Source organism: Triplophysa rosa, linkage group LG18, assembly GCF_024868665.1.
Source record: "Triplophysa rosa linkage group LG18, Trosa_1v2, whole genome shotgun sequence".
Classification (NCBI taxonomy): domain Eukaryota; kingdom Metazoa; phylum Chordata; class Actinopteri; order Cypriniformes; family Nemacheilidae; genus Triplophysa; species Triplophysa rosa.
This window is the reverse complement of record NC_079907.1, coordinates 20,669,634-20,696,376: the sequence shown is the minus strand read 5'-3', so window position 1 is coordinate 20,696,376 and position 26,743 is coordinate 20,669,634. Positions and strand designations below refer to the sequence as shown.

The 26,743-nt window shown below is 39.8% G+C and overlaps 1 protein-coding gene across 3 annotated transcripts; it reads right to left on the bottom strand.

The window, feature by feature from the left end:
* Positions 1-371: 371 nt before the first annotated feature.
* taok2b (TAO kinase 2b) lies at positions 372-24,948 on the bottom strand. Of its 3 annotated transcripts, none has more exons than XM_057358088.1 (19): positions 24,518-24,946; positions 23,571-23,711; positions 23,372-23,443; positions 21,684-21,785; positions 21,444-21,489; positions 20,420-20,516; positions 18,940-19,053; positions 18,590-18,681; positions 18,235-18,328; positions 18,047-18,128; positions 17,412-17,579; positions 16,440-16,646; positions 15,974-16,333; positions 15,756-15,884; positions 13,184-13,387; positions 10,454-10,693; positions 5,910-6,131; positions 5,561-5,743; positions 372-3,358 (listed from the first exon to the last, which is right to left on the bottom strand). In XM_057358088.1, the coding sequence occupies exons 2-19, from the start codon at positions 23,700-23,702 to the stop codon at positions 2,534-2,536; spliced, it is 3,369 nt and encodes a 1,122-aa protein (XP_057214071.1). In that variant the 5' UTR covers positions 23,703-23,711; positions 24,518-24,946; the 3' UTR covers positions 372-2,533. The 3 variants fall into 3 exon arrangements, with proteins under 3 accessions (XP_057214071.1, XP_057214072.1, XP_057214070.1); XM_057358089.1 differs by having other exon boundaries at positions 5,919-6,131; positions 24,518-24,945; XM_057358087.1 differs by lacking the exons at positions 372-3,358; positions 5,561-5,743; positions 5,910-6,131 and having other exon boundaries at positions 6,882-10,693; positions 24,518-24,948.
* Between the last annotated feature and the right edge of the window lie 1,795 nt (positions 24,949-26,743).

The window sequence follows — 26,743 nt, the reverse complement described above, 5'->3', positions numbered from 1 at the left end:
AATAGCGTCTATTTCGAGCTTCTGCGCGTTTTGTTTACTTTTTAACCTTTTATTTCTAGGACTGTACCGTTTGTTACTCAGTATAAGACTTATAATTCTCTATATAAGTGTATTTAATTTTATTGTCAAAAAATAAATCACTGAGCATAATAACGCCCATTGACTGAATGTGGAGCATATCTTAAAGGGCACGTCACAATGACGCACAGAGAATTGTTAGTGATGCCATTGCCAGCCATCAACGTCGAATGGATACTTATGCAAAAATGAAATATTTGTTAAATTAACAGTATTATTATACTGAGAAATTTGTAAAAAAAAAAATTTAAGTAAAAAACATGTTACGTAAATAACAAAGACAGTGAGACGATCCACGTTAATATCAATTTATTGTCATTTCAATTGCTTCGTGTTTTTTTTTTTTTCATTTTTCTTCCACTTGTCTTTTTCCCTTTAAACCACAAATGGCTTGATTTCAGTTAATAATACATTTCAAGATTTACTGAAAATGTACTCGCAGCAAAACCTCTACCTTCACCCATATCTGTTTGACAGTCAACACATACATACACAGGATGTTAGATAGATAGAGTCCATCTATCACAACGCCAGACAAACTAGGAGAGCCTCGTTTACCACCAAACAAGTTTAACCTTCACCTTGGACTTGCTCTTTTCGTTATAACATTCAACATTATAATGGGATCAGCAAAACTGTCCTAAGATCATGAAGTAAAAACACAGCATATCTCACAAACAAGTCAGTCCATTCAATGGTACAATCTCATTGGCCCTCCTAACACTACATCCAACATCCTCAATACATCAAGTTCTGCATGCACAGTTTTACTTTAAACCAAGCATAACGTAGAAGGTTATACAGAGAGATATCAGAGCTGGTGTTTCTATCTTGATTAAGTTCATCTTTTCTTTTGTTGTTCTTGGATATCTCTCAATATGTCTGCGAAACCGCCTCGACGATGCATGGTGCACAAGAGATATTCCCTCTCAGCTGAATGCTCAAGACACACTTTGTTTTCAAATGCCCTTTGAGGAACCCCACATGTCCCATGAGAATGCAAATCCCCAAAGGGGAAAAGAACAGAACATTCCAATACAGATATGCTGTTGCACTTGACAGAATCATAACTACAGTAGCCCCAACATCATCATACAGTATGACTGGCTTGTCATGCCCGTCTCTGTGGAGTGTAATCGTATGCACACTACCTTGCATCACTCAAAACAATACACAACAATTCCTTCCTTCCCAAAAAGATTAGTCATTGCAATCCATTATAATAAATAAAGTCTGTGTTGTTTCCTTTATCATTTAGGGTCTTAAGGCTTATACACTACAAGACTTTTGCTCAGATTTTGCACAGATTTTCAGTCTGGACTTGTTGCAGAAAGTCTGTGCCAGTCTGCGGATTTGATCAGATAGTGTGTTTCTATCTGAAACTTTCAAAAAGTCTGCAAGTGTATGATGTCTAGTTTAAAAAAATCTGATCAGATTTAAAAGTCTTGTAGTGTATTCCAGCCATTAGATGCTTACGTAACCGAGTAGGCACGATCGTCCTTTAAATCTTGTACAAAAGTGGCAATTTTCCAGAACCGTAAACCATTCAGCAAACAGACTACTAACAATTATTAATATTGGTAAATTAATAATCATTAAATAATCATACACACGTTAGACCAAACAAAGCAAATGTTTTGGACCACACAATTGTTTTGTTTGCGCTGCCATTTTCAACTATAAGTGGTCCAAACAGGTGTTTCGAGAAATTAGAAGTGTTAACATGATACCATCGAACATTAAATATGATATCAGAAGTTACTATGCTGTCAAAACAATTACGGATCCAATTGTGTCATTTTGCTTTTCTACAGCAAAAGTCTATCTTGTTCGCATATTATTGGAGCAAAATGCTGATAGTTATTATCACTGTAGAAAACTGTGGACACAAGGCTTTAACACTTCAGATATTGTATGTACACCATGAAAGATCCAATTGGTGGTGGGAGAATGACACCAAAAAGTAGCCTTACATTTTAAATGCGACATATGAATACAAATGTATTTACTACATTAATCTCATGCATTGGAGCAACTTCATAGACATAAATGTATTCATCAAGTTTGACCGACAGAGAACCTTTCTACACGCCTCAATGAGTGTAAGCGTGTAAAAGTAATAGTTTCACTTTACAAACATTCTGTGTTCATATTGTCTTGTGTTGGCAAGAATTCTCAGTCACACAAAATAAATCTATATAGCACAGCATCCCTTTAAGACATCTTAAAGGCAGTGGTGATGTTTCAGAAGATATAGCCGGTATATTATTACACTTTTCCATTTTTGGGCACCCTTACAAAAAGGACTACAACAACCAACAGCAGGAAAAAAGCAATACAACAAGTACAGTGTGCTCTCTTATATTCTCCTTTCTTCAGAACTGTTTGGACAAATTTAACTGGCATTAAGAAGACAATAAACTCCCCAAATCGAGCCCAACCTCCATTATTCCTTTTAAGAGTAGGAGAGATGGGATCCATTGGAGATGTGTGAGGTGACCGAGGTACTGCGGCTAAGGACTCCGTCTCCGCTGCCAGACCCCCCGGGTCCCCCCCCGGATGCTGTTCTGCGCAAGGGCTGAGGGCTGTTCCTCAATGCCATCAGGCTAGGGCCCCTCACCACCAGCCCTCCTCCACCACCTCTGTACACTCCTTGAGAAGAGGACTGAGAAGAGGCGGACAGCGAGATGGAGGGAGGAGCGGGAGGAGGAGGAGGGAGGAGAGCGAGGGACTGGGAGGAGGAGCGGGAGGGAAGGTGGTGGGAGAAGACGTGGGGATGTACGAGATCTCCCCTGCTCCCTCCACCCCACTCCTTCTCTTTCTCCCGCTCCCTCTCTCTATCCCTCTCTTTCTCCCTGTACAGCTGGGGTGTGCTCTGGTGGTGGTAGTGCTGGGGAAGGTGTTGGCGGTTGTGATGGGAGGAAGAGGAAGAAGAGGAGGAAGAGGATGAGGAGCGGGAAGAGTGGTGGATGGGCCCGTCTCGCGCTAGGTTGAAGGCATGGGCTGAAGAGGTTGAGGATTCTGCTCTGCTGGGACCCCTGCGGGAGTGGGGATGTGGCGCGCCTCCATGACTCCAGTGGCTGGGCGGACGAGGGCTCTGCGAGGATGGGTATCCATGCTTTGGGTGAGCCTCAGAGGGAATGCCCGTCAGAGCCAGGCTGCTGAAGCCGAGTCGGAGGCTCTCGGAGTCGAAAGCCTCAATCTCAGATGCTTGGCGCTCCAGAAGGGATCGGATGCGCTCGGAGCGCTCGTTCTGCAGGGCCAGCATTTCCTCCTCAATCTGGAAAAAGACAAAAACATTAAGGGTGGTTTCACATTTGGTTTGATTGCCTGGTCCCAATATTACTTACATTTATATTAATGCATTTGGCGGACGCTTTTATCCAAAGCGACTTACAGTGCATTTAGTCTATACATGTCTTTTATCAGTATGTGTGTTCCCTGGGATCAAACCCACAACCTTTGTGTTGTTAGCGCACTGCTCTACCAACTGAGGTACACGGGAACATACACTCCTTGAGAAGAGGTGGACAGCGAGATGGAGGGAGGAGGAGAGCGAGGGACTGGGAGGAGGAGCTCCCTCCACCCACTCCTTCTCTTTCTCCCGCTCCCTCTCTCTATCCCTCTCAGTGCATTTAGTCTATACATGTCTATGAAATTTTAGCATTTTATTTTATTTGGGTCCGAACTGCGGTTTGTTTGCGTCTTAGTAATGCCAGGGTGTTCTCCATCTTCACTTATATATTTTTGTTTCTGAACCGTTAGTTTTGATTTCAAAGCTTCAGTACATAATGGCGCGTAAGTCTGTTTTACAAATGTACTGCAAATGCTCTTAAGAATGCGGATGGTGAACAGAAATGAGATATAGATATAAACACACACAAACTTTATCAAATAATACGGCATTAATAGCTGTTCACTTCCGCGATTTGGTACGATTGCATTCATATCAGCAGCGAACCATACCGGAGTTCACATGAACCGCAGCCCGGACCACCCTGTTTAAGCGGACTCGGGTACGTTTTCGGGTGCACCCAAAGTGCCAGTGTGAAACTGCCCTAACATACAAATGCAGTTATGAAAGAAAGCTGATATCAAAGGTTGCGCGACGAGTCATAATATTATAAGGGAACGATGGAAAATCATTTGTTGCTTAGTAGAAAGTACAGCCAAATAAGATGGACACAAATGTAGAAGTGGCATGACCTACACAACTACGCAAGGTTTTGACATTTGGCATATATGGACATGTCCGTTTTCACCATCCACTATGTGATCATATATTATGAAACACATATACTTTCTTAATATTACTATTAATACAATAGACCCATTACAACCTTAACCTACATTTATTTTTACATGTACATTTTATTGCATTGTATTTGATCTTTTTTCTGCAACAATGCAAAATTGTGAAAAGCATCTAAGAAGCAGATTTCAACTGAACCAAAAAAATTGAAACTGAAACAATCCAGACTACATAAAAAACTGGTGGACTGAGAAAATAGTGATTAAGTTACTTTTCCAGGACATGCGCATTATACTGTCTGGATCTCTTCTCGTAAATATGTTTATATTGTGCACATTATTTTTTTACACACATTAATATCAAGATATTTAAATGATAGTTGTATGTATATTTGTAAATGGATCATAAGGCAATAATTATTTATTTCTTATCCAGCAAGTATTCAGTGAATTAACTGATGTACAATACAAAGCATTTTAAATCGTTGTTTTTAGTTCGAATACAACAGCTAGCTGAAGTTTTTGACGGACATGATAATGCTCATAAGGGGTGAACAACTTTGGGGTAATTAGAAGACTTTTTTGCATAGTTTATTATACTTATAAAATTTACTTTGTGGCTTAAGTAAATGTTTCTCATGTTGCTCAGAAGCTGACATGATTGGCTAGTCACAGTAAAAGAATGCCTGGAAAGAATTGGTTTTGATGCATATTGTTGTTTCTATCGTCTCTTATAGGAAAAATATTATATTTAAACTAGAGCTGTCAAACGATTAATCGCGATGAATCGCATCCAGAATAAAAGTTTGTTTACATAATATATGTCTGTGTACTGTGCATGTTAATTTTGTATTTATAAATACAAACACATACACATGAATACATATTTAGGAAATATTTACATGTATTTATTTATATTTACCAATAATTGAAATTACATATAAATGTTTATTAATTTTGAGATTTTTCTTAAATATATGCATGTATGTGTACGTGTTAATAAATACAAAATTATTATGCACAGTACACAGATATATATTATGTAAACACAAACTCTTATTCTGGATGCGATTAATCGCGATTAATCGTTTGACAGCCCTAATTTAAACCCATGAAAAGTGAACAATATAGTTGATAGTATGTTTCAATGTCAGATTTTAAAGACATTCACTTGTTCTAAAAATGACTATTTTATTTGTCAACACACCAAATATATAAGGTCACTTTTTACCCTCTGTTCCAGTAGTGCTCTGCGGATGGACACTCTTTGCTCCAGGTCTTTAACTTCTCTCTCGTGCTGAGTGTCAGTATGCATCTTAATTTTGCTCTGATACGCATTAAGCAACTCTAACTCTTGCTGCAGCTGCATCTTCAACACCTGATATTCTGCTTCCTGTGTCTCGTCCAATCGTAGCTGGAAAAACAGCACAAAAGGCCAAAGGTCATTGAGGTGCGACACCTTGACAGAAAACCACCTTGACTGATGGCGTAAAGCCCTTGAAGTGTGTAAACTAACACGATGACATGGGTTTGAGGGAGGGTTTCTGGTGGGATGGAAATTGTGATCGATGCATCCTTGCCTTACTCACAGCCTGTGTGGACAGCATGTCGTTGATGGAGTGGTCATATTGCTCGGCCAGAATGGCCAGCTTACGGGTCTGTTCATCTTTGAGACGCTTCAGCAAGGCTTTGTGGTCTGATTTCGGAGTGTTCTCCAGCAAGTGGTTCCTCAGTGCTTTAAACTGACGGGTTTGGATTTTACATGTGTCCTGGAACTGACGTTTAATCTGAAGCTCTTTAGACTACAGAAACGGGAAGAAAAGGTTTAAAAACAGGCACAGATAAGAAAAAGTGGGGAAAATGGGATAGAAAAGTGACATCATGATTGTGATACTGTAAGTCATGATTCATAGGAATGCATCAAAATCTGTGAAATATTACAAAAAACGTACTCACTCTAGATCTCTTAAGTTCTGTTTATCCAGAGAAAACATTTAAGATTGTGGGAGTTCCAAACGAGAAACCTGAGATATCTATTTAAAAACTTGGAAGATATTTTTTAAATGCTATTTTTCTAGAAGGAATCATCAAATTACATCGTTTTATTTCTCAGATGTCCAATACTGTAAATAATAATGTCCTCTACACTCTTAAAAATAAAGGTGCTTCAAAAGGTTCTTCAATGCCATAAAGAACTTTTTTTGAATAAATGGTTCCCCAAAGAACCTGGCTTTAACATCCAAAAAACCTTTCTGTTTCACAAAAGGTCCTTTGTGATGAAAAAAGGTTCTTCAGATAAGAAAGAGATGGTTCTTTAAAGAACCTTTGACTGAATGGTTCTTTGTTGAACCAGAAATGGTTCCTATGGCATCGCCGTGAAGAATATTTTAAGCACCTTTATTTTTAAGAGTGTATTACAAAAAATAGTCACTGTTAAAGCAAAATATCACAATTGGTATTAAAGACATACATGAACGGTAAACAAAACTGAGATGAGATGAATAATTCAGACAAAAAACATACTAAATAAAAAGAACCAAAGACAAGTATCATAACAGAAACAAACATTTATTTCAGAAATGTATAACAAAAATGTTTTTTTGGGCTTCAACGTAAACATCCATTCATGCACAAACACACAAAACGAGGATGAAATGCACACACAATGATCTTGAAACAGAGGGTGCAACACATAAAATACAGCAAATGATCCTAAAAAAAAAAAAACTAAGGGAGCATGAGTAAACAAAAGTATGAAATAACGAACACACCATTTTGTCTCACGCTAAAATCTATCTTTTGTTCTCATACACACATCTTTATTTTACAAAGAAATATTTTTTTTGGAAACCGTTATGTAAAGAATGTAATTTTTATTATTTTACTATTCAAACGGCTCTTTTGAGAAACTGTAAAGCTTTTTTTGTATTTACTAACAGTTTTAGAGCAGTGCAAACTATTCGTCAACCTCTTAATGTCTCATGTCACATAACCTTTGGTATTAATTTGCAATTTAAGTTTTAAAAATGACTGTACAATGGCTTCTCATAAACTATGATATGTATATCGCTGAAATACAATCAATAATACTTATAAATAAAATTTGATCACACAAACACTGAAAAACTAGGGCTAATCTATGAATATAATACGCAAAGGTTTTGCATAAACATGTTTGATATAAACAGGTTTTACCTAACTTCATAGGAATATGACCAAACAACTTGTTTACATGGTAAATATGGTCAAATCATTGCCCCTAGTGCAATAAAAAAAGTAATATATCAAATCCAGATCCATATGGCCTAGCTCACCAGTCTATAAGTAGTCATGCTGGGTGCAAAACAGACAATCTCAAGTATATATATATATATATATGTATGTTATGCAAGCACATCAGCTACCAAACTATTTAGGAACTCAACACAGAAAAACAGCGGGATCATGTTTCCCCTCTAAACGTATAAATAACATTGCATATATCCTGTTGTAGAGTTTAACTTTACATTTTGAAAGCGATCATTTCACTTCATGTTATGAGGTTTAACATCAAGTAAAATTCACAGCTAAAGTGGGAACACGGGATTAGCAGCCTTTAAGATCTCTGTTGGATATTATACTGTAACCGGATGGATAAAACACTACAGATGATGTACTAACAAGCGGTGGAAATAACTCTCCTCAGTGCTCGTTTCACTGCGTGTTGAAGTTATAAGAACAATATTTTTTGAGTATGTGACTGCTCATTTGAGGTCCTGTCTCCAAAACCGCTCGTGAGATGTCTGTTATGTGTATTTTCCATTTCTATTATTTGAATAGAACTTTTTGTTCTTTCAGTTGGCTGTTAAAATGGTTTACAATTTGGTTTTGTGACAACATACAGCCTAGTTAGCGATTTCAAAACCATTTCTACATAAAGGACTTTCTAGATAAAAGAAACTATATGAAACGGACCCTAACCGAAGGGACACCTTCTATTGCACTTTTGTTAAAGATTGCAGTTTTTTTTATGGGGGGTCTGTAGTGTAAAGCATTGTGTATTATAATCTACTTGCACGGCGGGTCCGGTAAATTTAGCAAATAACAGTCATGGCTTTTGCAAGTTTTACAGAAAACATTTTAAAATTAGCCCTGGTTTTGCAATATCAGGTTTTAAGACTCCCTTCAAAAATAAATTAAAACAAAATAAAGATTGCACAAACATGGCCTCAATCACCATAACACACACACTGCTATTTGTGAATGAAATCAACAAAAACTTTTACAAAAAGCACAATATTGTCTTACGCTTTACATTCACAGGTGACTGACCACGAGTAGGTGAGCTGAATGAAACAGCACATTACTATAGATAGAGTACTTCCACGTATAACAAAAAGGACTGCGTGTGAGAATACAGAATCGAATAAAACAACAACAACAAAAAGATCAAATGCACAGTGATGGCTGAATGGAATGTGCACACTCGCACAGATCACAGATAACACACGTTTCCCATCACCGAGTCTCTCTCTTTTCTCCTTCATCTCCATGGCATCTTTCCCCTCAAACTTCGGCCCGAGGCTGTCCTTCTCAACACACTTTCCCACCTCCCTTCTTCCCTGCATATTCTCTCATTCTCCTCCCTTCTCCTCCTCTCCTTCTCTCTCCTCTCGCGCATCATCCGCAGATGTTCCCTCACAGCTCTGGGCAGAAGCCTCGGCAGCTTGCTTGGTTTTTCTCTACGGAGCAAACCGAAGGCTTGCAGCTTTTTCAGGTTATTCTGCGGCAGTTTACGCAGCACGCGTTTGGCTAACCGAAGCACCACGGAGTTGGCCAAGTCTGTCAGAGTGCCTAAGGGTCGCCTGACAAACCGCCTGCACAAAAGCAGCCCGCGTGAAAACAACATGGACTGTTTGCTTTTGGCCTGATACTGAGGAGTAAGACCCTTCAAAGGCACAGGGATTCTTGACTGCCGGCCGCCCCAGTTTCGGCCGGCTTTAGGGAACATGTCGTAAAGGTTGCGCTCTGCCAGGCCGCCCAGGATGGACTGGCACACAGTGAAGAGCGGCTTCGGCAGCCGGAAAAGAACCCGCATCCAGAGGCGGTTGAGTTTACGTGGGGCGTTCTGGAGGAAGACCCTCGCCGGGCGGACAACCAACACCACGACGAGGTACAGCGTGAGAAAAAGCGAAGGCGAGCTGAGGAAGGATGCCGAGACCAGGGCCACAGGTATGTAATAGAGTCCCAGGCTTAAAGAGAGACCCAAGCTGAACAGACCCAAACCCCAGTACGTCAGAGAAAGGTATGTTGAAAATGACAGCGAGCAGCAAGAACGCAAAAGTAAGTACGAAAAAAAGAGGGCCAGGAAGGTAAGTTCACCAGAGAGGAGAATTGAAGCGAGAGAAGGAAGAGGCGGAGAGCGACGAAGAGAAAGAAGGAAGATGGAAAGAAAAAGAAGCGTGAGCACAGACGGCTGTACGGCAGTGGAGAGCGAGAGAGCGAGACAGATCACGTGAGAGAAAAGAGAGGTCAAAGAGCACTGGGAGGAGGAGGTGGGGGGAGGAGGTGGGAACATGGGCGGCACCTCCAGCTCCTCTAAAGTGTCCGGGAAATAGAACTCGGAGAGTTCGTCTGTATCGCGCGTGTGAAGACGACGCTCAAAAAAGGGGCCACGCATCAACTCTGATGGACAGCCGTCAGCCACACCTCTATCCTCTTCCTCGCTCTCTGATTCGCTACCACCATTAGCATCGTTCACGTCCCACCGGAGCCCAATTCCTTCATCTGTGTCATTTTGGCCCTGTCCCTGGTGCTTTTCGTTTCTGGATATCACATGAACCTCTAAAGTGATCTCCGAGTGTTCTTCTGCACTTCCTTCTATGGCATTGTTAGCTGAAGTCACCACTTCCTCCTCTTTTCCTTCCCTGTCGATTTTTTGACATCGAATGTCAGAAGTTTCGTTGCCTTCAAAAACGTCTAGTTCTCCCTTCTCTTCCTCAACTGTCTCTTCAGAAGCACCTATCGGCTGCCTTTCATCTCCACCTATCCTTTCTCCTTCTCTCTCTCCTTCACCCTCCAGCCCCTCCCCTTCACTAGTCCCCTCCATTTCTGTAACGTTCTCTATGATGTCACAGTCACTCACTCTCAGGCTCTTGGGCTGCTGGCGAACTTCCACGGCGTGCTTCTGCCGTAGCTCTTGTTCGCGTCTTTTGTTGTACTCCATTTGGTTGGTGAGCTCGGTCTGATGCTGCGTCCTGATCAGTTCGGCCCGCGTGTGCTGCACGAGGCCTAACTGCCGAAACTCCAGCTCTTGGGTGGACTCGTGATGTCGAAGCAACATGGCACATTCCAGGTCCTTCAAAGTTTGCTTTTTATTCAGGTCCTATGATGGGATACAGAACAAAGAAATGATATCGAAATGAATGGTACTTAGGCATACAGTAGTTTACATTTTACTCTGTCTTTATCAAGCACAAGGTTTTGTTAATAGACATCTTTACTCTTTATTGAAATATATTACTAAAGATGTATTCAAACGTTTGTATGCATGTGTGTAGCTGTGCATGCACTGAGAGGAATTTAAAGGGATAGTTCACCCCAAAATGAAATTTCTGTCATCCTCAAGTTGTTCCAAACCTGTATAAGGTACTTTGTTCTGCTGACCACGAAAGTAAGATATTTGGGAGAATATTAGCAATTTTCAGTAGGACATCATTGACTACCACGGTTGGAAAAATTACAATGGTAGTCAAAAGTGCACAAGAACGGTTTGCTTTCCTGAATACTTCAAAATATCTCATTTTGTGTTCAACAGAGCAAAATGAAATTATACAATACATTTTCCTACTATTGTAGTCAATGATGTCACAGAACTGAAAATTGCTAACGTTCTTCCAAATATCTTTAATTCAACAGTTTCAACATTATTTGTTCACATCTTACTCAAGGAGTACTCGAGAAGATGGACAAAATATGAATGTTAACGTTAGCTTTACTTCCTGTGAGCTTTTTGTTTTTTTGGTGCATTTTTATTTTATTTGAATAAAAACCATATTCCCTGAAAGTTTGTGTTTTAGCCAAATAATTTCATCACTAATGCTGCGTTCCCCACCAAACGCGAATGAAGCGTTAAGCGCTTAAGCGCGCAGTTAAGCGCTAAGTCAATGCAAAGACGCGATAGGACATACTGCGATTCGCGTGAATCGAGCGTTTCGTGAGTTTGACGCGCGTGGCACGTGATTCGCGCGAGGTGAAAAATCTGAACTTTGGCGAAAATTCGCGCCGCGTTAACCAATCAGGAGCTTGCTCTAGTAGTGACGTTATTATGACGTAGCGAGCGGAGACAGAAATCCGAAACAACAATGGAGGACAAAATCATCTTTGCTGTATGTGGATACCCGGAGCTGTACGATACATCTTTTATGGAAACAGGAATAAAAAGGATCTTGCTTGGAAGAAAGTGAGTGAGGAGGTCGGACAATCTGGTAAGTTGTAAAAAACGAGCTTTACTCAATTTGAGCTATATATACCAGACTGGAGCCGCCTGTCAGAAGCCCCTCCCATGACGCAAATTCACATCTCTTCTGAAGTGAATTTCACGCGCGAATGAAGCGAATTTCACGTGCGAATGAAGCGAGTAAACTCAAAATGTCCAAGCATCCAACTACGTGCGAATAGCGCGATTCATTCGCGCAAGTCGCGTTTGGTGGGAACGCTCAGTAACAATTCCCTTAAAAGTTCAGTGTTTTGTCCACTGTGTAGCCTACACATCATTTTTTGATAGTTTGATCCAACCTGAGGGGGCATTAAATATTGTATAGACAGTTTCATCTTAACAACATAAACAAACAATACTGCATGCACACTTTTGTGACCCCAACTGAACTTCCGGTACACATTCGCAAACAAAAGAGTGCCTTTAGATTATTTCTGATAACAAGCAGAAGAAACCGAGAAGAACCGTTACTTGACTAAACCTCCAATATTTTGAATTTAGACTGCGATACCAAGCTCAACCGCTAGATATCAATGCACCATACGGTTTGTTTAAATGCGACCGCATACAGGACCCATTCAACAAATTGTTCAAATTTAACAAAACGTTTATTTACAATTATTATACAATAAAATAATAATACAAATTAACATGAACATAAATTAAATTAAATATAAATAGTTATATTTAGCGGTGTCTTTGCCTAAGGATTTACATAGTCGAATCAGAATTGTCACGTCTTGCCTATAGTCGAATCTCACGACGTGACGTGCGTGTGTGTGCATGTGGGGACGACACCAGGATGTTAACAAGGGTACAGCACAGAGTGCAGCGCAACATTGATGCACCAAAAAACAATCATTTGCACATTCATTCGCGAGTCATCTGGGAGTGCGTGCGGAAGGTGCTGCTTCTCTATACCGGTCTCACAGCACAGAAGACGCGATCCTGCACTGGGTCACAGGCAAATCTTGCGCTCCTATACGCCGGGCGTTTCGGTCCCCAACCCTAAAAATGTCCAATTACTTTGCATCATAAATAATATTTTTGGCAGCACAGTGCGTGCCCGTCTGCTACGCCCCTGCCCATATAACCAAAATGGCATGATCCCCATTGTATAACACCTCTGCGAATATTCGACTGTAAGACTGGTAGTCGAATCAGGCTCCTCCTATTGAATCTTCGACATTTCGGGGGTCACCCCAGTTGTATTATAAGACACTAGCCAAACACAAAGCAGAAGTTTACTGGGGGTCATGCGCGCACACATCCGATGAAACGGTCTTTAAATATTATTTTTTTCAATATAAATACGTATATCCATACAATTGTATAAATACGCATCCCAGACATCACTTTTGGCCACAAGTTCTTTACCTCTCTGAGCAGGTCTTGCTCCATGTTGTGGCGGGCTAGCAGCACTTTCCTTTTGTATTGACGACACTGCAGCTCGTAGTATTGCCGCTGCCGTCGTAGCAACCCTGCCTCCTCCTCTGCCTGGTGCTGCTGGAGACACTCCTTCTGCTGAACCAGCCACTCTTGTTTCTCTCGCTTTGGTGTGGACTGGTTCTCATTGAGCTCCTGCAAATAGGACCAAAGATTTTAGTAGAATATCCAAGTAAATAATGGTGAAAGGGATCACGGTTGACTCGTGATCCGTATAGATCAGGCTCTACAGTTCGGAATGCAGTGACCCGCAGATTAACTGTAAGTTTACTCATCATAGAGATAGTTTAGCGCGCATGCGCTCTCGCTCTCTCTCTCCAGTATCTCGACTGATATCTTAACTTAAACCGCTGCGTACGCTAGCTGTAAAGTAATGCTGTTTTGAGTCAAAGCGCAAATGACACGATCAAAGCGCAAGCGCGCACCACTTCAGCGCCCACTCGTAATTCAGTAACGCATTTGAGAAGACGAGAGAAAGTTAGTATACTTACTCCATCAGGCATGTGATCAGCCAAGAACAAAAAAGAAGTAAGACGCACCCTCGATAACCTCAATCCTCTCAGAATAGCCTTTAATGTTACCAATTAAATATTACATGGTTAACTGTTTGCCAAAAATATATATTTTTCACTTGGCAACACCAAAACAAACTATTATAATTACCCAATTTTGGAAATATCAGTTCAAATGTTTATTAGTTTAACTATCACCTAAACAATATTTAATAAAATAGGTTGATACTTTGTGCAAATATCTTATCATCATTAACAAATGGCATCCCTTGAGTAGTGTATATTAGGCCTACTGTTAATTTTACTGTAATCGGCAATAATTCATTAAACAGTCATTGAACACAAAAGTAAAGATACTGTGGCCTCAAGAGACTTCCATACATAGCCACTAGATGGCGCATCTACATCATTCATACAGCGTTTGACCGCATTAGGGCCTGATCAGACAGAACGCGTCTTTTGCTGTGAGACGCGCCTCTTTTGAATTGTTTTCAGTTGGCAGGGAGCATTTTGCGCGGGCGCCTCGCGTTTTAGGCAGAGCGCTCTGAGTGCCCGAAGTTGAAAAAAACTCAACTCTGAGCAGAAAAGCGCTTGACGTCATGTGCGCTTTTTTCCATTGTCCAATCGAATGAGTGGAGAGGCGGGGCTTCCCTTGTGGCAACGGAAGTTTACAGATGCTCGGAACGCCTGGAGACATGGAGGAGAAACTTGTTGTGGCTGTTTCGGGTTACCTAGCAACATAAAAAAACGCTGCGCGCTGCTCTTTTCAGAGAGTCACCAAAAGATCAGCGCGACGCGCCTCGCGTTTTCGAACATGAAAAGCGCGTTCTGTGTGATCGCACCCTTAATCAGCATGTAGTCTCAGCCTCAGACGTTTAGCCAACGATCTGTGGGCATAAGGCACACTTTTCTGGAAACACTTCAGCATGTTCGAAGTCGTCATCTGATTGGTTGAATATCACAGGATTTCCGGGAGACGTGCGTGTGGCGTTCTTTACTGTCCGCCTGGAAACAACACAAAGCCGTCTGAAGTAGTAAGCTGTCGTGTTTACAACGGTTGCTATAAGAATTCATCACCATCGACTAAATGCTTAGTTCTCAAAAGTATGCGAGGTTCGCGGCATAAACTTATAATCATTTTGTTGCTGTTAACTTTTGACACGTTTGTGAATATGGTCTCTTGGGCTGGCCTTGGCCAAAGAAAGCGGTGATAAGTTCTGGCTACGCGAGACTAATCAGCATGTAAGGTATTTGCAAAAGCTGCATGTTGCGGTTTTAGTTCATTTAAATGTATGCATTCAGTAGAGACTTCCACGCATTTATACATAGACAGTGACTAGATCGGACATTTGTATAGTTTCAAGCCAATAAATCGTGGAATGGCCTATTTTAGTCTCTGTATATATAAATATATAGAAATATAGACCTTTTTTAAATACTTGAAATTGTTAAATAATTGAAATATGATATCTGAAATAAATGAGGATGAAACATCCGTCCATGTTTAATGCTCAAATCCATCAGTGAAACGGCACACTACAGCATATAAATGATTTAAATAAACATCAGTAAATAATAAAAACTTAAATGATATAAGAAAGCTAAATACTAAATAAAAAAGCTCTTGTTGCAGTGACGACTTCAGTCAGTCGCGTTACAGTCCTTAACAATTCCATTTGAAACAACCTACCTTGGCTTTCCTATTCAGATTGCCATAAAAACGTTACTTTTTCCTACTCGCTGATGGAAAACTAACATGTTGACATTGTCCAGATTAAGATGTGTACAGCTGCACTAATGTTTTGTTTCTTTCACTGGAAAAAGAAGTCTTGGACTTCCATAGGTGTAGAATATCGATCACTGTCACAACTGTAAATCTGTCTTCAGGTACTCAAAACAGCCTTTTCTAGGCCACTGTACATAATGTGAAATAAACATCATTTGATGCAGTCCAGTACGTTTGCATTGGAAATATATAAACAATACTATACCTCCTTGAGCTGGTCTTTTCGTTGTCTGTACTGCCGTTTCTGAGTCTCAAGTAAACCGGTCAACTCCTTTTTCTGCTGGCCCAAGATATGCTGCTGGAACTTCTTCTCCTCTCCAAGAGTACTCTTAGTCTAAATGGGAAGAAGTGAATGAAAAGACGAGATTGGAACCAGTTTTCACGATATGAAAACAACAAGTTAGCATGATCTCCCCAAATAACCTCTTTCTCCAGGACGGCCTGATGCTTCTTGTTTAGCTTGTCTGCCTCGCTGCCGAAGTTGTTCCTTTGCGTCTCCAGTTCTTTGTCGAGCCTGAGCTGATGTTCATCCATCTCTGCTTTCAGCTTGTTCTCCAAAGCCATCAGCTGTTTCTGATGCTGCCTTCTCATGCGTTTGTACCCAGACATCTGTTCTCTGAGTGCTGAACCCTGCTCATGCTCCTGAATCTGACGGGTCACCAGAGAGGCCGTGCGGATGGTGGCAAAGTGGTCACGTCCTCTGCGTCTGCGACCCCCAGAGGGACCCTGCTGCTGCGAGTCCACCTCTGGCTGGTAGGGGTCGTCGTAGATATTATCATGGATCTACCAGACAACAAGGAGGGACAATTTAAGAGTGTGTCATAAGCAAGCCTTAATTCCCTTCTCCACCTCACCCCAAAAAAGCTTAAACCGACGCACTGAGACATACCAGAGGTTTGTGCAACACAGAGCTGTTGGAGGTCACCGTATGGTCGCCCTCCTGCATCATAGCCATCTCACCACTGTCATCTGAACCATCGGCCAGGCTGTTCACTGAAGAACTCTGGGAACTGGCACTAATTGACATGGATGGCAGCGAATGGGAGCTTTCCATGCTGTTAACCGTCCCCGTTCGTAACATGTATTGCTCGACATCCTGTAAAACGCATTAAAAACACATAATGGAGACTTTTAAGAGTATTACTTTTTGAGCTTTAAAAATATATATGTGACCCTGGATCACAAAACCAGTCTTAAGTAGCACGGGAGCATTTTTAGTAAAAGACAAAAATACATTGTGTGTGTCAAAATTATCGATTTTTCTTTTATGCCAAAAATCATTAGGATATTAAGTAAAGATCATGTTCCATGAAGATATTTTGTAAATTTCCTACCTTAAATATATAAAAACTTTATTTTTGTGAGTGGATGGTCTGCCACAGTGCCCCTGATTAACAACTTCAAAGGCGATTTTCTCAATATTTTGATTTTTTTGCGCTCTCAGATTCCAGAGTTTTAAACGGTTGTATCTCAGCCAGATATTGTCCTATTCTAACAACTCATATATCTATAGAAAGTTTATTTATTCAGCTTTCAGATTATGTAAAAATCTCAATTTCTAAAAATTGACCCATAAGACTGGTTTTGTTGTCCAGGGTCACATATATACACTGTATAGATATCATTAACAATTAACATAACATTAAAGAACACGCATGCGTAAACACGTGAATAATTCAGATAGATAAAGCATTTTTTGTGTGTCAAGCTTGTGTGTCTGTAGGGTAAAAAATATGTCTTATTATATTTCGTGATCGATCTTAAATGGTTATAATTATTATGGAGTCCCAAAACCAATGTTCTTTTATTTTCCTATTCGACGACACCAAGAAAGTCATCAGATGCTGAAAAGTTAGCCCACCTCTTCCTCCTCTGTACCCTCGGTAGCAGGCCCATTGTGCGTCTCATGGAAAAGGATCTTTTTCATCTTTCGGTATTGCAGGTTATCTAACTCCCTCACGGCATCTTTAGTGCGTGCTATCAGATCCATCACCACAGTCACCGGACGCTCGCGGCACAGGAAGTGATGCTGGAGAGAAAAAAAACAAACGTTTATTTCAGAAAAAGCAATCACGGGAATGTATAATGTTGAAAAGCTTACTCAAAACATTCATGCGCTCTATGCGCGGCGGTGCATGACGTATTTCCGGTGAATATGCTCAGAACCCTCGATTACTTCCGCCAATAGTAGAGTGCTGTGCTACTGCAATTATAGTCACTAAAACAGCCACGGCTAATTTTGTTGATGCTTGTCTGCTTTATATAGATCTATGTATTTATGTTTACTTAATGTTATGCTGACATCTAAACTTATGAAAGTATCATTTCAAATACAGTAGGACAGCACATCTATACACCACTGCTGTGTGCCGCATGTGTACAGCGTCTGCTACATGTACAGTAACAGGTTCCCATTTCTCTCCATTTTTAAGGAAACTGAAAAGGGTTCTTGTGTTAAACGCGGAAGTAACGCGTGCATGGAGCCCATAGACCTACTTTAAGCAGCACATCAGAGGTAGGTCTATCCTGGGCGATCTTCTGCAGACAAGAGTCCACAAAGTTACGGAAATAATCCGACCTGAGAGGTTGGCAGACAGAATACATACGTTCATTAGTTCATTAGAAGGCTAACAGAATAAATAACCAGTGTGATCTGCGAGCGTGAGATGGAGAAAGTTCGCTACCAGTGATTGGACTGCAGGACTGGGCTCTCATTCTGGGCGATGTGGTATAAGGCACTCATAGCATTCATGTTAAATAAGGGAGGCTTTCTCTCCGCTAAGGTAGAGGAAGAAGAAACAACCAAGCAATTACCTGCAAGACTTTCATTGAATGTATATCGCAGTGAATGTTCAAAGAAGTTTATGTTGTACCACAGTAGGAATATATTCAACTTGCCACATTAATAATCCAGAACATATTGGTAAAAAAAGTTGTGAATTTGTGTTTGGTGATTTTCTTAGTTGAATACTGTTTAACAAAAAAGACTAAAACTGAATTTTGTTTCAATCAATGCATGGGTATATTCCATTTATTTACCAAGCTCTATGCAGGTGATGCCGAGTGACCACACGTCAACCTTTCCATCATATTGCCCTTCATCCATGGCCAGGATAACTTCTGGAGCCATCCTAGAGACCACACGATGGTTGGAAAACAAACAAGTAATCGCATCTTTTTTGAAAACGGGTCCCAAGCACCACAAAATGGTTCAAACTGTAGATTGAATGTCATTTTATATCCAAAACGGCATGTCAGACAATGTTGATATAAGGGTCTGCAGCCGGTTGGGTAAGAAAACCCTTCATTCTAATTGGAACAGTATTGTTACTAAGGATTTTGTTTCTTGCAACCGGCTGCTGGTCATTTTATTGGATGTGTTTGCATACCAGTAAGGTGTGCCCACAAAGGAGTTGGCTGGAGCAACGATGGAGGCGGAGCCAAAGTCTCCTAGTTTCACCTGGCCAGGCTCTGTCAGCAAGATGTTACCTGCTTTCACATCCCTTTAAGAAAACAGATCCATTTTTAATCATTACAACCAGTGTTGGGTAAGTTACTGTGAAAAAGTAATTAATTACTAGTTACTAATTACATATTCAATAGTGTAATTAGATTACTGTACAAATTACTCTCTCCAAAAAGTATTTAGTTACTTATTACTAATTACTTTCTATATCCTACATCACCCTTGATGAGTTAAGTGATTCAAGGATAGACATGAAACGGCTCTTTTAATTCATTCAAATAAATAATATAAAACTACATAAAGTACTCTTATTTACTGACCAAAGTATTACAAATGTGAGAATTATACATTAAAGCATTCATTTTAAAGTAAGACTTTGAATTTTGATGTTAATTCCACTATTGCACACACATATATTACACAAAGTATTTAGTTTAATTACATCAAAAGTAACTAATTAAATTACAGAAAAATAAGAGTAATCCCTTACTTTACTTTTTCAAGTGAAAAGTAATTAAATTACAGTAACTAATTACTTAGTAACTAGTTACACCCAACACTGATTACAACACTGCTAATCTAAACTAATGCAGAAATCCAACTCAACCTTCTAGCGTTAGCAAAATGATCCAAATCTATTTGCATAGGGCTTTTAAAAAGACTTTCTTCCACAATTTTAAATACTGAGAATTATACTGTGTTGATGGATTCGCACTGCCCACTAATGCGTTTTCGTTTGAAAGCGCATCTTTTTCTCGCTCATATTTTTTTTGTCAACGAAAATGGAGCTTTTCGAAAACGCACTCGAAAGTGGATACATCTGAAAACGCCGTTTTCGCGTTGTAGTATGGATGAGGGAAATGGGGGGGGTTTAAAACGATGATGCGTTTTTCGTCATGTGATGCAGTTGTTTCGGCTGCTCTTCCGTTTGATAGCATTAATGTCAGTTCATGCATACTTTAGATCGCATTTTAGGAGACGGAATATTTAATTACTCACAGTTATTGTTTGGCAGCGGAGCGAGAGGTAAGTTTCACTTTTGCAGCTTTATAGTCTTGTGTTACCCGCAGCAACATCGCCAAGTTACCTCATTGTCCGTCTATTTAAGAAAAACTTTTGGAGTCTTTGCTCCACATTGCCGCGACATAACAAGGCAGAAAGTAAATAAACGCCTGACAGAAATGACACACGCTGACAAGTCTTGTGTTTTACTCACGCGCAGTACGTGGATGTTAGCGTTTTCAGACGTTTCAGTGTGGATAGGCAGCGTTTGGGAAACGCTTGAAAGAAGACGAAGAGCGTTTTGAAAACCAAAACTCCGCTTTCAAATGAAAACGCACTAGTGTCAACAACCTCTAACATAACAGAGTAAAAGACTACTGCTTCTCACATCTGCTCCATACCTGTGAATCATGTTGTGCGAGTGAAGGTATACCAAGCCCTGCAATGCACCATGGGTAATTGCTGCTATCTCCTCTTCCTGTAGTGGTTTCTTGTGCACTGAGGAAAACAGAAAGTAAATGTGGAATTCTGGTTTGGTTTTTAAAAAAACACGTATTTAAAGGCAGTTCAACTAATCTTCTTTACTATAATGTAGTTGTTTAACTGGTTTTGTTTCAGGTCCCACGTTTGATATTGCGACAATACTGTGACAAAGCATTTGAAATTGATTGGATTAATACAATTAACAGGCAAAATTATTTGTAAATGTACTAACACACTTCTTCAGTTTAACACCGCACTGCAAAACTGTAAAGCATTGAATTGAATTTAGTATAGTTTTTTAAAAAAAGCAAAGAAATTTAATCACACTGAAAAATATGAAAGACATTAATTGAGATGCTTCTTATGGCTGGAACACACTACAAGACTTTTAAAATCTGAACAGATTTTTTTTAAACTAGACAACATACACTCTCAGACGTTTTGAAAGTTTCAGCTAGAAACTGATCAAATCTGCAGACTGGCACAGACTGAAAATCTGAGCAAAAGTCTTGTATTGTATTTTAGCCTTTAATGTCATTATTTGTGTTAAGTTTGAACAAAAATAGAATTAAAAATTCTAAAATTCAAAATAAAATTCTGTGGATGTTAATAAATGAAGATGACGTGTCAGAATCTTTGAATTCCAAAATGAAATATTTTCTAACTACAAATGGCACACGTCTTCCTGGGATTGCATAGCCGTATCTGAATGTCTTGTCATGCACCTGTGCATCCGTACGATTTTAAGATCCCTTTTATGGTGGGTTTTTTAACAATCTTTAGTGACGCAAAGTATTAGATTGGTTTCAGTCACACTGACACATACTCGATTGAGTTAAAGTATCAGTTTCAGTACTGATTTAGGTATTGGATCTGTCAGAACAGGCTTAATCCCAACACCCATAGCCCCTAAAACAATTGGAATTCCAAACATCCACTCACCTTCCAAGAGATCTGAGGCCGAACCCAAACAGTATTCCATCACCAGCTAGAGACAGAGCCACAAAGGAAAATGTATGAGAGGTAGAAATAAAGGAGAAAAGCAGAAACAGAGTTAAAACAGCAGTTTGAAAGGCATCAAGCTTTTGTTGTAAATGGAAAAAGGGTCAGTACATTTTCTTCCCTGAACAAGGCCTTTCAAATGCTTTCAGCCTTCCTCCCACTCACAACAAACACACTCACCCATGCTGTGTGCTCTCGCAGGTAGCATCCTCGATACTCCACAGTGTTTGGGTGCCGCAGCTTTTGAAGGAACTTTACCTCTTTGACAATATCCTGCCATTTCTACAGCAAGAACAGAGAGAGAACGTAGCGATTATTCAGCATTGGTTTGGCAGTTCAAATGTTTCATGTAATTATTATTTGCCATACATAGGCAAATGTTGCGTTCATTAAAAATGTTCTGTCATTGCCATAGAAAATGAAAACAACTATGGATATTTAGTGCCGCTTGTCATTTTGGCAGATAAAAACAAGGAAGAAAAACAGTCACTCTGTATCGCTCTACGCCTGGTTAGTGTCTGCATTTCATGCGTGCAAATCAGCAATCCCATTGCTAAAACTACAGTTGCAATACAGTAACCACGCATTACTTGAGACTTATGATATATGCCATAACATTGAAATGATATTCCCTTTCGAATGTCAGTGTATTGGAAAGTGGAATTGGAAATTCTTTCAGAGATCTCGGTTTGTGTTCTGATGAAGACAAAAGACGTCGTGATTTGAAAAGACAGTAAAAAACTACAGAACTATTTATTTTTGGGTGAATGAATAAAACAGGTTGCTTTGCTAAAGACTTAAGTGAGTGGATAAAAAGATTAAATGTCAATTTTATTCTCAATTTTATTTCACATTTGAGAATCCCTACTGCAGCCTATATTTGACAAATATTACTAACTGGTGTTACAAAGTCTGTGTTATGTAATACAGTGTTGGTCAGAATTATTGGCACATTAGTAATTATGAGCAAAGAAGGCTGCGGAAATAAATCTTCATTGTTTATTATGTTGAGCATTTTTCTTCGTTAAAAAAGAAAAATCACAAAATCTCAATTTAACCACACATTGAAATGTTATTATAATATAAATGTTTATCTGCTCCACAACACAATGGCCACATTTACAAGTATATTCACATTTGCCGTAGCACAACAGCGTAAAAAGGAACATAAAAATGATCAGCCACGACTTCCTGTGGCCCAGCGGCATAAAGGCCAAATTCCCTTAATCATCCTTCACAATGGGTACAACCAAAAAATATAGTTCTGATGCGCAGTAAAAGATTGTTAAACTTCACAAAATATAAACGGACTGTAAGAAATGAATCCGTATGGAGGAGTGTGTGTATTGCACATCGAGGGGTATGGTTAGAGTGTCCAAACAATCTCCAAGTGCCACACATGTAGAGACTTGCAAAAGTCAGCTGACCGTCGGGGTAAGAAAACCACATCAAAAGCACCTACATCGCCACATATTGTTCTGAAGGATTACAAACTATGCTTTCCTCTAAAAACAAACTCCAGCCCATTGGACTGCCTGACAATAGAACTTCAAGCAAGACTGTGTCCTAATGTCAGGTGAACCTGAACCCCATAGAAAACCAGTGGGGTGAGCTGAAGATGAGACAATCCTTGAGAATTTGAAGGATCTGGTATGATTTTCCGCTTTTAGATCTCTTGCCATGTATTACAGGTCGAATCCCATGGTTCATTTTCATAAGAAGAGATGTTAAGCAGCATCTCAGTACCTCTTAGAAAACAAACTCCTGCATAAAAGTACATTTCTATGATTCCTATGTTGACCGATTCTACACAAGTCGCACTGCTATACCAACACAAATATGAGAAATAAAACTGTGTGTGGGTTTACCTCATTAGACTGCTTGCCACTGTATGACATCTTTTTAATGGCCACCACCTCATTGGTGCGGATGTCATGGGCCTATAAGATGCAAACAAATCGTGGCAGAAACATGTGAGAAATGTGACGAGGTGAAAAAAAAAAGAGTTCACTTCATCTCAGTTCGATGAGCTCTACTACGGCTCCGAATGTCATAATGGCCACTTACAAAGTAGACGGCACCAAAGCTGCCATGGCCGATCTCACGCAGGTCTGTGAAGAGCTTCTCTGGATCCTCCTTGTAAAAAAGCTCCGCCACCTCTGGGTCCTTGAGATTCCCAGCCCGCACACTCGACGGCATGGCCAGCGCCTTCACACACACAAACACAAAGAGTTCGGAGATTAATACCCAATGGAACATGCAAACAAAAATAGTGATAAACTGAAAACCATGGCTAACCTAATGACAGGTCTGAACCATACAGACCTTTGAACGTTTCAATAAAAGGGGATAGACCTCTACCTACAACAAACTATAAATAAGTGAATTTTGTCACAGTCTGCATCAACATCAGTATCTCACATACAATATGGACCAGAGACCAAAAATACTTCTCACACCAAAGATATTTCAAAACACTGCAAGTCCACCATTTTTGAAAAATGGTTTAAAAAAGTAAACAATAACACCTAAAAGAGAACAACTTGACTCTTGAATGAATCTTAGCAATTCAGGTAAGGCATTGGATGATGACAGGTAACGCATTGGATGATGACAGGTAACGCATTGGATGATGACAGGTAAGGCATTGGATGATGACAGGTAACGCATTGCATGATGACAGGTAAGGCATTGCTTGATGACAGGTAAGGCATTGGATGAGGAAACGTCATGCTTGTCTGCGGAACCAGTAAGAAATGTGATTCGGAGATTTATTGGTTAAAGTTGTGAGTTTAATAATAATGCGACATGCCTTGCTTGCACAATCTTTAATCTGACACATAAACACCGGTGTGTATCTTAATCAGACGCGCAAACAAATGAAGTTAATTACCCTAAATCATAAACATTTTAAAACAGCTGCAGCGGACTAGTTCACATAAAAACAGTAGAAAGATTTCTATTCGTGCATGTTTCCAGCACTGCATTCAATTATTTACACCAGCCTGTCCTACCGTGGTTTATGGGATCCACTGTAGCTAGCTTGAGTCAGCTAGCTCTCCGGCCTGAAGAAAATCTGACCTCCTTTATCTCACTTCATACAAAGAGTCCTCGTCGATTTGAATAGCGATCCATCTAATGCTATTGTGTTGATCTTGACATGCGTTCGGTAATCAGTCCGATCATTCGTTTTGATGAAATAACACTGCTGTTAACCGTTAACGGAGACAATCAGCTGATTGTCAAGCAAAGCGGATGAACACTTTAACGTTAATTCACACCCAGATATTCCACCTCTTCCGGACGTACTGTTATCAAGTTTTGTCATGCCGTCGGTATCATTCCTTCATTTTATCTCCTTCTGTCAACGACAGGCCCATTCCTGTTTTTTCTGTCTCATTCGCTTTTTTGTTCATGACTGCATGATGGCGGAACGGGGCGGGAGCCGTGCGGAAACCGGAAGAGCAAGAAAAATGCAAATTAAAGGTTTTCTTCTTCTTCTTGTTTTAGTTAAAGGTTTTCTCTAACGTGCCTAAAACTATAAACATTACATATCGTTACAACACAATGTCCATACACATGCAGGCCTAGCCTGCTTTTGGTGTTTGTTTTGTCCACGACATACTAACCGAGGTCCATGCACACCAAAGGCATTAAAGCAAATAAATAAAAAAACTGCAGAGATTTGAGTTTACTAATAAACATAATATACGTCACAATACATTTGTTTTGACCAATAGAGAATGTGAAGCTGAGGTCACGCCCTATGTTGCATGTTGCAGTGGCGCCATCTTGGGAGGTTATACTCCACTGCTATTATTGTTTTAGTATGTTACTTGTTTTGTTTGATATATGGAGAAATCGAAAGTGAAAGAACCATAGGCTTTTCCTGAACGACTCTGCATAATGCTATTGCAGTTTTTAACATACCGACCTACCATATATTATATTTCCATATCAAACAAGAAAAACAAAACATCGCATTGAGCGCACTAGCAGCCATCCTCCCAAGATGGCGCAACTTCAAACGCGACGTCGATTAACAAGCTCTATAGCTGGAGCTGTCTTGATGTGGTAACAAGGTCCCAGAGATGTATATATGAAGAAGAGGAGGTTATACAGGTTGGAATAATATGAGGTTGTGTAATGATGAAGGACATCATTTTACTACCCTTTTAATTGTCTTTTATCTTTTAATTGTGACCTAGTTGCTGGAACACACCCTCCAATACCCCCTTGTGAAAATGGGTACCGCCAGCCCATTCCGGTGGGAATCATGGCACCGCCGAAAGGAGAGAGAGGTCCAGTTAGAGTGCCTTTAGAGTGGTATCGCTGCTTGCTGCTGATAATGTTGTCCTGATTCAACTAAGTGAGTTGCCTCCACTGGTGGCAACTCCCTACGGAGTTCAAGTATTTCAGGGTAATTCACAAATGAGGGTTGTCGGAACATGATAGACATGTATGGCCTGGGAGCACTTTGGGATCCACCAAAACGTGTTCTATTTTTGCAGGGTATTGCCATACTGACACTAAACTTGGTATATATACTACTGTATAGGTACTCAAGATTAATATGAAATTGGCAGAAACTGCGTGTGTTACCTGGTCTTTAAAGTAAAAAATCGTATCTGTTTATCTTTTATTAATGTGATGAACTTTTCTTGTAATCCTGTCGCATGATTATTACCTTCTCATAGTTTCTCCTCCAGGCCTTCCCTTATGTAACAATTTCTGGCACATTTCCTTCTAAAAAAAAACATTAAATAAATAAAAAATTCAGTATTTAAGTTGTCCAAGGCTAAAGCGTCAGACTTAATCCCTTATGCAAACAGATTTGTGACTTTGGGGTACTATTTGAATTCATGCATTAAAGACACAATAAAGATCAGATCACATGTTTGATACAAAAACGATAAAAAGTTTATGAAGCAGATGACGTAATTTACACAATGTACTCTATTTCTTTTCTACTCTTTCTATCCTCAAAAAAATAAAAATCCTTAGCTTTGTATATTGTGGTAGAGTATATGAGACCAGTTTTTACTGTATACTTTTGCTTTTTATTGTCCTTTGTTGTTACGATTGTTTCTATTGTTTACCTCATTTGTAAGTGGCTATGGATATAAGCATCTGCTAAATGACTAAATGTAAATGTAAATCTAATGTCATCTGTTTTCTATGATTAATATATTGGTACAACTCAGCATTATGTTTAGAATAAGCCTAAATTATTTTGATCA

Excerpts from the sequence above, each read along its gene's own strand:
- taok2b (XM_057358087.1), bottom strand. The coding sequence starts at position 23,702 with ATGCCGTCGAGTGTGCGGGCTGGGAATCTCAAGGACCCAGAGGTGGCG. Across the intron at positions 16,647-17,411 it reads AGGGTACAGAGGAGGAAGAG|GATGTCGAGCAATACATGTT; the intron begins GTGGGCTAACTT and ends TGCGTTTTACAG. Across the intron at positions 10,694-13,183 it reads AGCAAGACCTGCTCAGAGAG|GACCTGAATAAAAAGCAAAC; the intron begins GTAAAGAACTTG and ends ATCCCATCATAG.